At 45.5% G+C, this 16,896-nt stretch overlaps 1 protein-coding gene across 22 annotated transcripts; it reads right to left on the bottom strand.

Annotated features, from left to right (window-relative positions):
* Positions 1 to 8,092: 8,092 nt before the first annotated feature.
* Positions 8,093 to 14,559, bottom strand: LOC123102787 (uncharacterized). Of its 22 annotated transcripts, none has more exons than XR_006449343.1 (9): positions 13,880 to 14,542; positions 12,834 to 12,986; positions 11,952 to 12,132; positions 11,447 to 11,611; positions 10,185 to 10,252; positions 10,020 to 10,106; positions 9,503 to 9,608; positions 8,508 to 8,653; positions 8,093 to 8,380 (listed from the first exon to the last, which is right to left on the bottom strand). XR_006449343.1 is itself a non-coding variant. In XM_044524212.1 (6 exons), coding segments are annotated over exons 2-6 (417 nt in total). In that variant the 5' UTR covers positions 11,449 to 11,611; positions 11,952 to 12,013; the 3' UTR covers positions 8,093 to 8,226. The 22 variants fall into 22 exon arrangements, 3 of the variants coding, with proteins under 3 accessions (XP_044380147.1, XP_044380149.1, XP_044380148.1); XR_006449342.1 differs by having other exon boundaries at positions 9,534 to 9,608; XR_006449335.1 differs by having other exon boundaries at positions 8,775 to 9,608; positions 13,880 to 14,541.
* Positions 14,560 to 16,896: the final 2,337 nt, after the last annotated feature.

Raw genomic sequence — 16,896 nt, 5'->3', positions numbered from 1 at the left:
AATGAAAATCTTTTGTGACAATACTGGTGCAATTGTGTTGGCACAGGAATCCAGATTTCACAAGAGAACCAAGCACATCAAAAGACACTTCAATTCCATCCGCGATCAAGTCAAGGAGGGAGACATAGAGATTTGCAAGATACATAGGGACCTGAATGTTGCAGACCCGTTTGAGGGAGTCCTGGATTAGGGGGTCCTCGGACAGCCGGACTATATCCTTCGGCTGGACTATTGGATTATGAAGATACAAGATTGAAGACTTCGTCCCGTGTCCGGGTGGGACTCTCCTTTGCGTGGAAGGCAAGCTTGGCAATTCGGATATGTAGATCTCCTCCCTTGTAACCAACTCTGTGTAACCCTAGCCCCCTCCGGTGTCTATATAAACCGGAGGGTTTAGTCTGTAGGACAAGAACAATCATAATCATAGGCTAGCTTCTAGGGTTTAGCCTCTACGATCTCGTGGTAGATCAACTCTTGTAATGCTCATATCATCAAGATCAATCAAGCAGGAAGTAGGGTATTACCTCCATCGAGAGGGCTCGAACCTGGGTAAACATTGTGTCCCCTGCCTCCAGTGGCGGAGCCACAGCCCAGCGACCCTGGGCACTTGCCCGGGCTCGCTGGTCCTCGAGAGCAAAGATCAAACAAATTAATAAAGGGCTAAACGCTACGTGAGCTTGATTTTACCCCGGGCAAAAAACAATTGGGCCTTTCGTTTCTCACAGGTGTACGTAGCGCATGGCCCAACAACAGTCTGTAGCCCAGCTGCCCTGCCCGAAACAAACTTCTGTATCAATCGCTCAAACTCGCTGACTCTTTTTCTCTTCATTTCTCGCCGGTGGCAAGCGCAGCGGCTGGCACGGCCGGCGGCGAGTGGACATCAGGTGCCCAGGCAGTTTACTCTCATCCCTGAACACCTCCTTCTCATTCGGCTTCTGCTTGCTTTGGTCAAAAACGAAGAATCCTCCGTAAATTAGGGTTAGCCAGCTATTCATCTCTCATCTGTGAATAATTGGTCTGGGCTAGGGAATGAATTTTTTGCAGAATTAATTGGAAGGTAGCTCACGTCATTGACTATTTTTTCATCTTGAAGAAGAAGGGAGGAGAAAACAGATTAATTTGTGTTGATCACTCGCCAGGGCATGGCCTCAAGAAGTTTGGATCGTCATATGATTTTTCTCCTGGATAAGTATTTATTTTCAGGTCAATTAATTTGTAGTAGAACTAGCATAATCATTTCGCAGCTCATGGTATTCATGTAACATTTTTTTTATGTTTTGGTTCTTTCATACTGATAGAATGCATATTCCTTTATGTGTAGTTTGTGGTCTTTCTGCTGGTAAACAGAAAGAAACATTTCACTATTTTCAGTTTGGTTAACCACAAACTGAATATTTGATAATACATACTTGGTGCAAGTAGTTCCTTACTATGAACTTGTTACTTGTTGTACCTCATTTTCCTTTTTACTTGTGAAACAACTAACTTCAAATTATATATTGGTTGTGTCAACGTCATCTCTTGAGAGAGCTTTTTCAGCAATGAAGATTATCAAGAATAAACTGCGTATTGAGATCAATAATGAATGGTTCATTGACTTGATGATATTTTACACTGAGTGGGCAATGAAGTCTCGGAAAGGGCTTTTGCCTTGCAATTTTCTTTAGCACACTGTTGGTATGTTCCATCTGACCATCCCTATTCTTGCAAGCTTTCTATTTTGAGTATATTCACATCTCACAACTAATTTTTTTAACTACAAATCCATTTTTAATCTTGTAGTGCCTTCTAGGACTTTGGCAACATGGCGAGTTTGGCTCTATACAAGGCTGGACATATGTCTTTATTTTGGCAAAAATCAACAAGCGGGAGATGCTTCATCTCCCATGGTAGCAGAAATTGTACAATGATATCTGGTATGGATAGCTTTACATTTGTTGGCAACATGCCAAGTTTGTCTCTAAGCAAGGCTGGTTATAAATCTTTTCTTGTCAAGTCTCAACTTTATTTGGTCTATGAAATGGATATTGATTTATTAGTTTATTTTAAAATTACATTTTTTGTTACTATTGCATTCATGTTTTCACTTCATTATTAATGTGGTTTTGTGGTTCAGAAGTTTGGTGCTATCTTATATGATGTGTATCCGAATACTCCAATTTTGATATTTCTAGATTATACACTTAGGCTCAACTTGCCCAGGCTCCAGAAAAGTTCTGGCTCCGCCACTGCCTGCCTCCTGTTACCATCCGCCTTAGACGCACATTTCGGGACCCCCTACCCGAGATCCGCCGGTTTTGACACCAACATTGGTGCTTTCATTGAAAGTTCCAATCTGCCGCCACGATAAGGCTTGATGGCTCATCTTGTTGTCAAGGACAACATTACCTCGGGGGGAGCCCTGGCTGTAGGCCAAACTCTCTGACTAGGCGGCTTCGTCATGACCGCCCGTTCGGCCGTCGCGCCGACGATGACTTCTCGGGTCATCAAAAACAGCCTCCACGTCGGCTCGGGATTCGCCGAGCAGATGGATCCAATAGAGCTCTCTTCCCTGAACGAGCTCTTGGATCACATCACCGCCTTGGGAGTCGCGACGGACTATGATCGGATCGGGCTTAAACCCGACCAAAGGGAGATTAACTCTCCGCCGGTCACCCATCAGATAGCGGTGGTGGAGGAGCAATGTAGCAATTCTTCCTCTATTTTAAGGACAAACTATGTCCGGATTCCCGAGCTCTCCAAGCCGGATACCCGTCCACGGGAGGACATGGCCCAAGCTTCAAACCTAGAATCAGACAGTGGGCCAGAACTATTGGGCAACATCTAGGAGTCCGAACTGCCAAGCTCGGAAACTCCTCCGCCCCTGGGTCTCGGATCGGGTCAGGGTTTGGACCTAAATCTACCCACCCACCCAGACTCAAGTGATCTTTCCCACATTAGACAAGAGCCCCAACAGACAGTACATCACTATTGGGCCAGATTCCTCCTTGTAATGAGCAAGGTCAAGGACTATCACGAGGAAGACACAATTTCATTCTTTTGCAAAAATTGCATGGACAAGGGAATCCTCAACGCCATAAGTCGTCGTGACATAGCACACTTTGCTGACTTAGCGGCCATAGTACAGAAGTACTGTGCCATGGAAAGCGCCTGGAAAACCCAAATAAAATTCTAGGACCCTCCGGCTCTCACTAAACCCTCCGTCTGAACTAAAAGGGTGTACTCTCGTAAGTCACCCGATCCAATTACAAAGAAACAAAAGCCCACTATAGGGCGTAAAACTATATTGGAGGGATGGCTCAATGGGCCATGCAAAATTCACAGTACAGCGGATACCATGCCAACACACAGCCTTAGAGCATGTTGGATACTCCGGTAGGTGGCCAAGAGCGGCGAGGATATCCTCATCAACAATACAACAGAGCACCATCCCGTGGAAAATAACAATACAGTATTGACAGTCTTCGAGACCTTCACCTCAAATAATAGGCGCAAGCGAACACTCCGCAGCCTTGCCGAAGTCTGCCATGTTGCAGCAATAAATCCATGGAACGACACGGCCATAACCTTCAATGCCAGTGACGAACCTCAATTCCGAACAGCCCGAGCACCAGCCTCTTTGGTCGTTAGTCCAATTGTGGACGGCTTCCAGCTTACTAAAGTGCTCGTGGACGGTGGCAGCAGATTAAACCTCATCTACGAGGAAACTCTCAGCAAAATGGAAATAGATAAGAGCCGCATTGAGCAAAGCAGCACGACCTTCAGAGGAGTCATCCCTAGTCGGGAGGCGCGATGTGCAGGAAAAATCACACTAGATGTGGTATTCGGCACGCCGGAGAATTATAGGTCCAAGAAATCACATTCCAAGTGGCCCCGTTCAGTAGCGGATACCACGCCCTTTTAGGGCGGGAGGCATTCACGATCTTCCAAGCTATACCCCATTACGGGTACATGAAGCTCAAAATGCCCGGGCCCAATGGAATCATCACTCTGGCTAGTGATCCGGACATAGCACTCCGCGCGGAAAATAAAACCGCCGCACTAGCCCTCGAGGCGTTATCTGAAGCCCTTGCGGCCGAAGAACTAACTGCGCTGCGCTCCACAGTGGACAGGGACGACGTGATACTCGACAAAATACCCAAGTCCACCTCTTTTAAACCAGCGGACGAAATAGTCAAATTCCAGGTCCACCCAACGGACCCTACAAAAACAGCATCCATCGGGGCACGGCTAAACCCCACAATAGACGCCGCACTGCGGAAGTTCTTGCGTGAGAATTGGGACATCTTCGCCTGGCATCCTTCAGACATGCCAGGAATCCCACGCAGGCTAGCCGAGCATAGCCTTAACATTCTAAAGGGGTTCAAGCTGATCAAGCAGACTCTTCAGTGTTTCTCTGAGCCTAAGCGACAAGCCATGGGAGAAGAGCTAGCCAAGTTACTCGAGGTCGGATTCATTAGAGAAATAAAACATCCGGACTGGCTACCAAACCTGATGATGGTACCAAAGAAGGAAAAATCATGGCGCCTATGTGTCGATTTCAAGGACCATAACAAGGCTTGCCCCAAGGATCCCTTCCCCCTCCCACGCATCGATCAAATTATCGACGCTACCACAGGACACGACTCATTGTGCTTCCTCGACGCATACTCCAGATACCATCAAATTAAGATGGCGGAGCCCGATCAAGCCGCAACGGCATTCATCACTCCATACGGCCCCTTCTGTTTTAACACCATGCCTTTCGGGCTCAAAAACGCCGGTGCAACCTATCAACGCATGATTCAGACATGCCTGGAAACACAAATCGGCAAAACAGTGGAGGCATACGTAGACGATGTGGTCATCAAAACAAGACATGTCAAATCCTTAATAGACGGCTTGAGGCTCACGTTCGACAACCTCCGAACATATGACATCAAGATCAATTCGGAAAAATGTGTTTTTGGCGTGCCCGCCGGAAAGCTCTTGGGCTTCATCGTCTCCAATAGAGGAATTGAAGCAAATCCAGCTAAAATCCGAGCTTTGTCACAGTTGGCTGTCCCAACAGACCTCAAGCAAATCCAGAAGTTAACTAGATGCGTGGCTGCCTTAAGCCGCTTTATCTCCCGATTAGGAGAAAAGGCACTACCTCTTTATCACCTTCTTCGATGCACCGAACACTTCGAGTGGACGGATGCGGCCACGGCCGGATTGGAAGAAATAAAAGCCGCATTGGCCACCAACCCAATCTTGGCCGCGCCAAATGTCGGCGAACCAATGTTGTTATATATAGCGGCAACACACCAAGTTGTAAGCGCAATGCTCGTCGTCGAACGAGAGACGGACGGACATAAGTTCCCGCTTCAAAAGCCGGTATACTACGTATCCACCGCCCTCACTCCATGCAAATCACGGTACCCACATTATCAAAAGATAGCATACGCGGTCTTCATGGCATCCCGGAAACTATGACACTACTTTCAAGAGTGTTCAATTACAGTGGCCTCCGAAGTACCACTCAACGACATAATAAATAACCGTGATGCCATGGACCGGATTGCTAAATGGGATATCGAGCTCCTCCAATTCGACATAACATATAAACCACGGTGAGCCATTAAGTTGCAAGTACTGGCTGATTTTGTCGCCGAATGGACGGAAGTTGAACTCCCTAAAGAGTACGGCGCGTACTCCAATTGGATCATGCACTTTGACGGCTCTAAGATGCTGGCTGGTCTGGGGGCGGGCATCGTCCTAACATCCCCCACCGGAGATTCAGTCCAATACGTACTCCAAATATTATACACAAACTCCAACAATGCAGCAGAATATGAGGCCCTGTTGCATGGTCTCCGGATGGCAGTCTCCATGGGCATTCAACGCCTAGAGGTGCGAGGGGATTCGAACCTCGCAATATCTCAAATAATGGGGACTTTAACGCCAAGGACCCAAAAATGGTGGCTTACCGCAACGCCGTCCTCAAAATGTCAGCTCGGTTCGAGGGCCTCGAATTCCACCATGTGGTCCGAGAAAACAATCAAGCGGCGGATATCCTCGTCCGCATCGGCGCTAAGCGCGACCTTGTCCCACCTAATATCTTCTTGGAAAGGCTGTTTAAGCCATCCGTGGTGTGGGAAGGGGAGACCGGCAAAAACAGTCCGGATCCGGCCACAACACCGGATCCCGAACACTCTGACGTAATCGGAGGCTCTACCACCGAAATAACATCTTCGGCCCACGTGATTATGATTGTCATCGCCCCATGGATAGAACCCTTCTTGGCTTACCTAACTAGGCAAGAACTCCCTGATGACCCAAACGAGGCACGTTGCATTGTGCGATGGTCTAAAGCCTACAAGGTCCACGAGGGAGAGCTTTATAAGAAAAGCGCTACCGGAGTACTTCAAAGGTGCATCTCCGAAGAGGAAGGACGACAACTTTTGGCAGAAATTCATGCTGGACTTGGCGGCCACCACACCGCAGCTTGGGCCCTTGTAAGCAAGGCCTTCCATATAGGTTTTTACTGGCCGACGGCCCGAGCAGACGCACAGGACCTCGTTCAACGTTGCGTCGGTTGCCAGCTTTTTTGCAAACCAAAGCCATATGCCACCTACCGCTCTCCAAACAATCCCCATTACTTGGCCCTTTTCGGTCTGGGAGCTTGACATGGTGGGACCCCTTAAAGGGGGAAGCCATAAGAAAAAATACCTATTGGTCATGGTGGATAAATTCACCAAATGGATAGAAGCCAAACCAGTTAAAACGGCCGAGTCCGGACCAGTGATAGACTACATATCCGGGGTTGTACACCATTACGGTGTCCCCCACAGCATCATCACCGATAACGGCTCGAACTTTACAGCCGACGATGTAAAAACTTGGTGCAGCAACATGGGCATTAAGCTCGATTATGCCTCTATCTATCACCCGCAAACTAACGGTCAAGTCGAGCGAGCACATGGTCTTATCATGAGCGGCATTAAACCCAGATTAGTGCGATCCTTGAAGGAATCAGATACGCAGTGGGTGGAGGAGCTTGACCCCGTACTATGGGGGTTGCGGACCACGCCGAATCGCACTACCGGATACACACCATTCTTTATGGTGTACGACGCAGAGGCAGTACTGCCCTGCGACATCATTCATGACTCACCTCGAGTGCGCATGTACAAAGAGAAAGAAGCCGAGCTTGATCGGCAGGACAGTTTGGACGCCCTGGAGGAGGAGCGTGACGTGGCAAAAGCCCGCTCCACATTCTATCAGCAACAAGCTCGGCGGTACCAAAACAGAGAAGTACGGGCCAAAACTTATAACGTTGGCGAACTTGTTCTACGCTTACTGAAGAAGAAAAAGGACAAGCTCAAGCCCAAATGGGAAGGTCCCTTTGTTATTGACAAAGTTCTGACCGGTGGAGCGTACCGTCTGCGGGACGCATCGGACAATCGACTCGAGCCAAACCCGTGGAACGCAGCCAGACTCAGAAGGTTCTACGCCAGTGACGGACTCTGTGTTCATCTCCTTACCTCCGTCAATTTTTTATACTAGTTGATCCGTTGCGCCAAATGGCGCAAAGACCCGCTGAAGACATGCTATCGACGAGAATAGTTTCATACTACAAGGACCTTCTACTAAATCATGCTATTTTTTTAAACATGTTTATTACGTTGTGAAATAATAGTCTAGGAAAAGGAAAATTGCATAATATGAATATGTTCAGTTTGAAAATATGCCCACTATGATGAGAGAGTAAAGTTGGCATGGTTGTATTTTTTGGCAATGGGTTTGGAAAAGGAAAATATTTGTGTAACATGAATAGGTTACCATAGGCTTGAGCAATCAGATAGGACACGAATTGTAACTATTTTTATAAAAAAGAATAGACTTGGCCTTCAAAATATATACTTGAGCATGCATAATTTATTATGTTATTCAAGAACATGGAGGCATAAGTTTTAAAAAAAATACAAACAAAAAATGAAATGTAAATAGTTGCTTAATGTAATTATGCAACAAATTAGAACATCGGTGTGTCAAATAACTGAGCTTGCAATTAGAAAGTCCAAATAGCTTACGCTAAAAAGAAGGTAAACATAGGCAACACCGTAAAAAAGAAGGTAAACATAGGTGACACAATAAAGCCTGGTTTGATGAACTCTATCGCACACTTTGTGATGTTTAATGAATAAAGCTACCCCTAAGAAAAAGTGACACAATAAAATGTACTCAATACATGATGAACATTTCTTAGAAATAGTGGTCTATTACATCATATAATTTGGTTCTGTACAAAAAAAGTTTCCTCTTTTGTGTATATATCCTAAACACCACCCCTTGCGATGAACTCTGTCTTTGTCCACAAATTTGGTTATTCCCCATCCAGCATGTCAGTTGCAGTCTCCTGAAGCATAGGAACAACACAAGTTAAAAAAATCTGGTCAAACATACACTAAGAATATACTCATGGGCATTATCAACAGATTAAACCAAAGTTATAGTGCAGCAGGCTCTCTGTAAAGTCAAGTTACCATTCGGTTTTTACGAACCAATGGAGAAAAGCCGAAACACTGACCCAAGAATTAACCTGAGAAGGTTGTTCTTCAAGCTGACTCCTAGCAGAAGATGATGCATCTAAGTGAAGCTGCCTGGAGATTTCTTATATGTCCCTTGCTCTCTACCGCAACAGATAGTTGGAATGGCATATAAGATAAGTGTGAGGTACTGACAGAAGCTCACTCTCAAAAGGCACATTCAGTATGTGTATGATGATATAGATGCGTTATTAATTAAGTAACCTGAATAAGTAGTTGCATATTTCTTCTAGGGACAACTGTTTACATATTTCTTCTATATCCATTGCTCTCTGATGTTATATCATATATCTGTACTGTAAGTAACAAAAGAGTAGTCTTTCCTTTTTTCAACATAACAGTCTACTTATCTGATGCACTGGGGCTAACAGGAACATAAGAAAACACCAATGACTAATCATTTGGAAGGCAGCATGGCTGAGTCCTACACATGGCTAGTCAAGCCCTCTTGCCAAGCTGGAAAGTTTCTTACAAATGCGGAAATATCCATAAGATTGCATCTCTCCTGTTCTACTCAAATAATATTTTGTATATATCAGAGGTTTCAAAAGCTAGGTACCCGTTAACTCCTATTGAGTCTGTTTGTATATATATCATTGGTCTGTTTTATTCTAGAGCCTTACTAACCAAATAAAGATAAAAAATTTAAAGTAAATTCTATGCCTAGAAACCAAATAAGAACTACACTGAAAATATTTATGAATCACTACAACTATTCAGACCATTTTAGACTACTTTAGTATGAGACTGTAATCAAGAATAATGAATGTAGGTGATCTGATATCTTGTTCGAACAATAAAATAAATAAGGACATACAGGTAATGGATTTGACCAACAAAACCAAATAGTTCTAGATCTGTACGAACTTCTAAAGAATTGATCAAATCTTAAAAGTTAGAAAGGCTAAGGAGATAGAGTAATGATATGTTACGGGAATAAGCATGCATGTCCGCTGACCATACATAGTAGTTGATTAGCGATGATGCACTCAATGCGAACCGGTGTTTCCATGCCTATCAGGATAAAGGTATTCTTTTCTGCAAGGATAAACATGGAAGTGGAGTGATCAAGCAGACTGAAAAGAGTTTTCATGACTTAAAAATAATAAACAGAATATGGAAATAAGTGCTTTGAAACATAGAATGTTGGAGCTGCACACAAGATGCAGCTGAAGAGGACACCCCTAAATGAAAACATCAAGCTAAAAAATTAAGCTAGCAAACCAGTCTGACCTATTAGATATCCCACATGGACAGTAGCACCTACATATTGAAGCAACAAAATTGACAAAAAAAATCCCCATATATGAACATCACAATCTGTGGGCATTAACTAAACACAAATTAAACCTAAAAGAAGAAGTCAAATGATAAATCTTCTACAACATTAACACATGGGTAATAACATCAAGAAAACAATTGATTGTGTTCACACGAGAGAAATATCACCTTGTTCTTCTTCACCAAATTCTTCTGCTGGATTATTCCTCCTCTTATTTCTCAGATCGCCAGACATCGAATCAGAGAATGGAGCGCCTAACAGAGCAGAGCAGGGAAAATCTTTAGGTCTAGTAAAACATTAGCCAAGCGAGTACACAAATTCTTGTCCATTACCTTGAGGAATATGAGATCCAAAAATAATACACTGCGATAAGGTGACCATTATGACAATGTCCATGGACCTGCAAGCACCATTGAGTACAATCACAGAAAAAAAATCAAAAATACATTACAGAACAACAGGACATCATCACAATAATACCTTTAATCTAAGAGAATAAATGAATAATAATGAAGAAATAATGGAAGGAGAACAGAACTATAAAGCTTTTATTAATCGATGGGTAGCCTGGTTCACTTCCCAAATATAAATATGCAGAAATTGAGGGAGATGGACACGGATCAATTTGACATGCTGCGCTTTCTGCCAAACCAAGAGACACAACCAGCCAATGTATTTTTAGCTCCACTACACCAATCTGATTGTAAGCTGATCAAGCAGAAAGAATAGACAATCTATGTTTTAAAGGCGTCCCTAAGGCGACGCCTAGGCGTCAAAGCGCTCCCCCTCCGCTTTGGAAAATCGACCGCTTTGGGCGCCTAGGCGTCCAAAGCGCCCGCCTAGGCGTCGCCTAGGCGCCAAAGCGCCCCCCCTCCCTAAGGCGGTAAGGCGTCGCCTTAAAAACATAGTAGACAATATAAACCATGACTCTATTATCCTAACCCAGGGCAGCCGGCAAGCGGGACCAGGAGCAGCACCGGCCCACCTGTCATTGCGAGACCACAAGCTCGGGCCAAAATAATGTGCCTTGCTAACCAAACATGCTGAAGATCAAGATAGCTAATGAGTTAAGGATCATTTTTCAACGGCATGCCCGTCTGAAGCAGATCACAAAATTCTATCACTGCCCTTGAACTCCTTACACCTAAGCTCAAGAACACACAAATGCTTCTATGAAAGCTTCAGACGACCAGTAAGTCAGTCGGTATTACTCAAAAGAAATAGTAGAATAATCAAACAAAAAAACAGTTAGGCTGGAATAACTTCAGATCCAGAAGCATATCTGATGTAAGGACCAGATATGCAATCTCAATGGTGAGAACCCGTGCAAGATTAAGAAATTATCAAAGTCCCTGTCAATAAATCCTAGATAAAATGCCAATATCCTTTCAGTTAATTCAGACAGCACGTATAGGATCATGTAGCAGTACATGTGTGTGATTAGAAACCAAGTTCATTATGGAAAGGGACATTTTGTACAAATTTTATGAACGAAAGCTCTTATTTTCATATTTCTGTATCCTTTTTTAAACTATGAATCTAATCTTTTGGAAAAAATAAGTCTCTTATCATTATGTGTGTAAATAAAAATTACATTGCAACCAGTTGGGATGAGTCAAGTGGATCTGAAACAATGGTTGTCCTGCTCCGGCCCCTAGTGTAACTCCCTCCTACAGTCCTGCTCCAGCTCCTTCTTTAGCTCGTCAGCTCCTCACGTTAGCCTTCACGCAGCTGGAGGAAGGAGGCAGGCGCATAGGATCTGCAACAACTTCCAGAAAACAAAATTTACATATTTTTCAGAAGATGGACGTACCAGAACTATCTCAACAATGAGCTAACATCTAAAACACCAGAAACTGAAGAACGCGGCAGCAGCACAAATCTTCTTCACAATAAGAAAAGTAATCTTAAATTAGACAAGGATACTGGTATGCAAATTTGAGGTAGAAAAATGTTCACTTTCCCAGGTACTAACTCTCAACTGGTTTGCAAATAAACTGACTAAAAAGATCTGTAGATTAAACATGAGATCTGACTGACAACCACGAAATGACATTCTGTTCTAGGCTCAAATCAGCAAGTAAGTAAGTAGTAACCACCTTAATTAGAAGGGTCCCCTCAGCCCGAGGCCATACAAGTAAGGTGGCCCCTGACAAAGAGGGTCTCATGCTCTATGGGTCAGTCTGGTATCCTTCATTTGCGCAAAACTACTCTGAGCCATGGGTCTCTTTTGAAATCTACCACAGCATATAATTGCATGTGCTTGTCCCTGTTCAGTTTCTGCACAACATTACAACAATTTGTGAGGTGATTTATAATTTCTCCACAACATGCATTTTGTCCAGTCATGGAAAGTCTACAAAGAAAAATCACGATAGCCGAGAGAAGTCATGGTATTCTTGCTGCAAAAACTACGGCTAGATCAGTTTTAAAGTTCAAATTTTAGCTTGTAGAAACAACTTAAGTGGCAAGTTATTAGATATTCTGCATCAGAACAGAGTCTTGACTAAATAATAACTTACATAAGCACTGGACCTATGCAGACCAACTAAACTGAATATTCTACATCAGAACAAAACATTGACTAATTAATAACTGACATAAGCACCGGACCAGTAAACAATCGCCCTCTGGGACAAATGTAGACCAAACTAAAGTGAATATTCTCTACCAGAACAGAATCTGGGACAAATGCAGACCAAAGTCACCAAACTAAACTAAACTGAATATTCTATGCCAGAACAGAATCTTGACGACATACGTATGAAATGGCCAAAAACTGATTACAAGTAACGTTTGTATCCTAGCATTACTACAAAGGTAAATGGAGGTGCTGATCATGTGCATGCAAACACACAGGGAGTGTTTCATTTACATTCACCTTTGATTCTCCATATATTTTATGTGCTCTCCAATAAAAGAAAATATTTGGATGGTGAATTCACAAGCCAAGGACAACTGAAGTTGGTTATGTGACATACCGGGTATGAGTGTGATGTATACATGGATTTGAAATTCCTATATTTTCGAGCTCATCCATGATAAGATCCATAGCCTTCCATATATGTTTTGTAAGGATCACCAGACTCAACGTATGACAGAGGAACTCCATGAGCGCTAAAACATAGCATGATCTGCAAGTTTCATGTTCTCTCAGATATAATATTTCATTCAGACCGCGTCAACTGAAAATGATAAATTCTATATAAAGTCTAGAAAGAAAAAAACAAAAAAGTAGGAGTAATCGAAGTTATATCTGTATCAGTAGTAAGCCATTTTTGCTTGACTGCTAATAGTCGAAGTTATATCTGTATCAGTAGTAAGCCATTTTTGCTTGACTGCTATCATACTAATTGAGGATGCATTCTCCAGGGAGCAAAAAAAGCAAACTAATTTTCTGAATACATTACAAACACACCGAGATAAGAAAATCTAAATGAGGCATCATGCCGTTAGGAGCCAAGCAATGGAAACCTAATGGTGAAAATACTACATAAACAGGTAGAATCGAATGGAAATCGAGGGAGATTCAGGTGAGCGGGTCGCCCAGCCACAGAGTATGCATCAAAATTCAGTATAAAAAAGGACTACTCATGAGTACAAAGATCATTGTCGCAATTTGGAATGACATGTTCTAGTAGGAATCCTAGATATACAAAGAGAGTATTAGTTCAGCAGAATCAATATCATTATGCAACAAACTATCAACCATTGCACTATATCTCAAGAATTTATAGTGTAGCCACCAAACAAAGTGGTAATCAAGGCAACATCAATCTAACAACAATGGCTGACTGATGATGTTTTAGTCCTTCCGGTTTACTAATTCAGAGGAACTGTAACAAAAATCGCTCTTTGGTCAATAGCATCAACTGATTCTTTGAACTCTAAATTCCACTCTTAGCTAAAATTATTCTTCCTCTCTTCTATGTCAGATCTGCACACGTCAAGTTTAAAAATCCATATAATAGCAAAGTAAAATGTGTGTGAGGAAGAAACTAAGAGAGGGAGAGAAAGAGTGGAGCACCTAGTTCGCCGCCGGCTTGCATCGCTCGAGCCGCCTGCAACAGGCACCTCCAGATCCACGAGGCAGCCATGGGAGGAGGGATGAGCTCCTGGTTCCTCTCGCCTTCCCACACCGCCTGTTCACCTCGAGCTCCTTGCCCAGTGGGGGGGTGGAGGCAGAGGTGGCGCCTCTCATGGTGCAGAGGAGGCGACGACGCGGTGGCGCAACAAGTCGACCTGCCGGCCGCCGGCAGGTGCGCGAGGCCTCACCCTGCCCCTTCCCCATGCTAGGATCGCTCACCTTCTCCTTCCCCGCTGTTGCTTGCCTTCCTCGTCGGCCTCCTCCTTCCCTTGTCGTCCGCATCCTACACCTACGAAGACGACCTACGTCCGATCTGGATCGACGGTGACATGGAAGAGGACAGGAGGTGGCGAGCAGAGGAGAAGGCTGGCGATGGGATCGACGGCGACATGATAGAGGAGAGGAGGAGGCGAGTGGAGAGACGAGGTCGGCCGGCGGCTGCTGGCGAGGAGAGGATGGTGGGGATCGAGGGAGGGGTGCGGCGGCTCGTGGGGATCGAGGGGAAAGAGAAAGAGGGCTAGGGTTCGTTTGGCGGCTGGGGTGGGAGTGGGGCGAGACGCGGGTGATTGGGTGCGGGCGCGCCGAGCTGATCGGGCAAAACCACCTGCACCTGCAAACGGGCAACCCAGCCAACCAACGTGCGGCGCGAACCCATTAGTCATTGGACAACGAAAACGATTATGAGATAAAAATTGATTTTAACTGTTGTGAAGATCCAACGACTCAGGCACGCCAGAAAGTCAGATCGAACGGCCGACGAAGCTCCAATCGGGGGAGCCTTGTGGAGGTGAGTTGGCTAGCTTCATTATAGTTTTAAATATCTGCTATCTGTCTTTTCTTTCTTTCTTTCTTCCCTTTTTCTTCACGGCCTTAAAAGGTTAAAATGTGTCTTGACTACACAATCTTGACACGCTAGGCGAGCTCATTATACGTGGGGGTTTCTTATACAGAAGCTTAATATAACTATGTTCCGGGCTCTATTCCCGCCGCATATGTCTTACTTTTCCACATGTACCTTTTCTTCGCGATTATATGCATCGATATGACGTAAGTTTTGGCCAAGCTGGGTTGTCTGGCTCTTTGTGTTTATGATCTACGTTCCCATTAATTCGGCTAGGACATAAGGGAGCACCTTTGTGATTGTTACTGCCGGTCAGCCGGATGTGTACCTCGGACTGGGTGAAGCCGAAAGCTAGCATTCTTAAGGGAATATTCGGTCGGTGAACAAAAGATGACTTTTATTTATTGTAATACATGCCCCCAGATGTTTATATCCTGCGTGTCTTCTCGTAATTCGGACATGCACAATAATGCATACATACCCAGGGAAAGGAACCCTTAACGGAACTATTATCCCTGGAAAATGTTTCTTACTATCCATGTAATATAACATAGCTAGTTGGGTACTTGTCTGTGACGCCCGGATATTTAAACTACAGTAATCATGTGCTAACGATGACACGTCATCATTGTTACTGTTGCTAATCTCGCTTAGATTCTAATCGATCCAAATCCAAATTTAAATTAAAGTCAAACAATAAAAGTTTTTGAATGTCAAAACTAAAATGTGCAAGCTATGGAAAATAATTCATAAGTATTATTGGTGGTGAAACCAAACTTTTATAAAAGGTTTAAGTGCATTAAAATGTTTAAAACAGTGTCTTAAACAATTATGTAAATGCCTTTTTATAATTTCTATAAGAACAATTAATTTATTTAAGTACCAAGCTTTTTGTGGTAGAGGTATAAATAGTAAATACTAATTTAGAAACCAGGTTCTCATTTTACTTAAACTAAATTAAGGTGTGGATAAATTAAAAAAACAAATCACTAACAAAAAAGGTAAAAAAAAAAGCCCCTTTCCCCTGGGCCAAATGGCCCAGCTGGCCTCACTGGCCAAACCAGGCCAGCCCACCAGTGCCACCTCCCTCCCTCTTTTGTTCACGGGGGGGACGTGGGCACCGGCGATGGCCACCACGGCAGAGGGCGTCGTCGTGGCGCCCATCCGCCACCCCCCGGCGCCTACTTAACCGACGCCCTCCTCTCCACGCGAACCCTAGCTCACCCCATTCCCCTTCCTCCTTCTCCTCGCGCCCTCGTTTGCACGATCCCGCACCTCACCGTGCGGTCGTCGCCTTGTCGTCGTCGTCCTCGTGGTCGGTTGCATCCCTACGTTGCGCCACCACGTCCTGGAGCTTCGCCGCCATCGCCTTCGTCTCCCTCACCACTGGATCGAGCCCGGGGCCCTGCATCGCGTCGTCACCGTCGTCTTCTTCGTCTTTGGTCGCCGGCGAGCTCCGTCGAATCCGGCCACCTCAAGCCCTCCCCGAGCTTGCGTTAGCACCACTACAGGGCCCTATGAGCCCCTCCCCTTCCCCTCTTCCTCCCCGTCAGACGTCGTAGTCGTCATAAACTACCGCCGCCGTCTGCCGTTGCACGCCGTCGTCGGTCCTGCTCGCTATCGCGCGCTCGCCTGCGCGAGGCTGCGCTCGTCGCTGCTCGGCCCTACCCCGCTTCCCCTGCGCCTCCTCTGCCTCGCGCCCTCGCCCGCTCCTACCCCGTGCCTCGCTGTTGTGTGCCGCGCCGCCCCACTGCTCCTTGCCGCCGCTCCAGCTGCCGCCGTGAGGTTCGCCTCCACATCGCGCGCGCCTCGCTTCCCCTCTGACCGCTGCCGTTGCTGCTCGCCAGCCTCATCCATGCGCGCTTGCCCCACTCCGCTGCTTGCTGCCATGTCGCGGCCACCCGGCCCTCGCGCCGCTCGCCATGCCCATCCGCCCCACCGTCCGCCTCGCTGCTTCCTCCCCTCACGCCCATGGTCGCGATGCTCGCCGCCGCTACCGCTGTGCCGTCGCCCCGCCCTTGCACCTCCCGCCTGCCCCACTGCTGCTGCACGCTGCTCTGCCCCGCCACTGACCGTCGCACGCGCTGCCTGCCACCGCGGCCGCGTCCCTCCTTTG

This window comes from Triticum aestivum, chromosome 5A (genome assembly GCF_018294505.1).
Source record: "Triticum aestivum cultivar Chinese Spring chromosome 5A, IWGSC CS RefSeq v2.1, whole genome shotgun sequence".
NCBI classification, from domain to species: Eukaryota; Viridiplantae; Streptophyta; class Magnoliopsida; order Poales; family Poaceae; genus Triticum; species Triticum aestivum.
The sequence above is the reverse complement of the archived record's forward strand: the minus strand, read 5'-3'. Positions and strand labels throughout refer to the sequence as shown.

Coding starts and splice junctions, on each gene's coding strand:
- LOC123102787 (XM_044524212.1), bottom strand. Junction 10,107..10,184: donor TGGATCTCATATTCCTCAAG/GTAATGGACAAG, acceptor CTGCTCTGTTAG/GCGCTCCATTCTCTGATTCG. Junction 9,609..10,019: donor ATTTGGTGAAGAAGAACAAG/GTGATATTTCTC, acceptor TTATCCTTGCAG/AAAAGAATACCTTTATCCTG.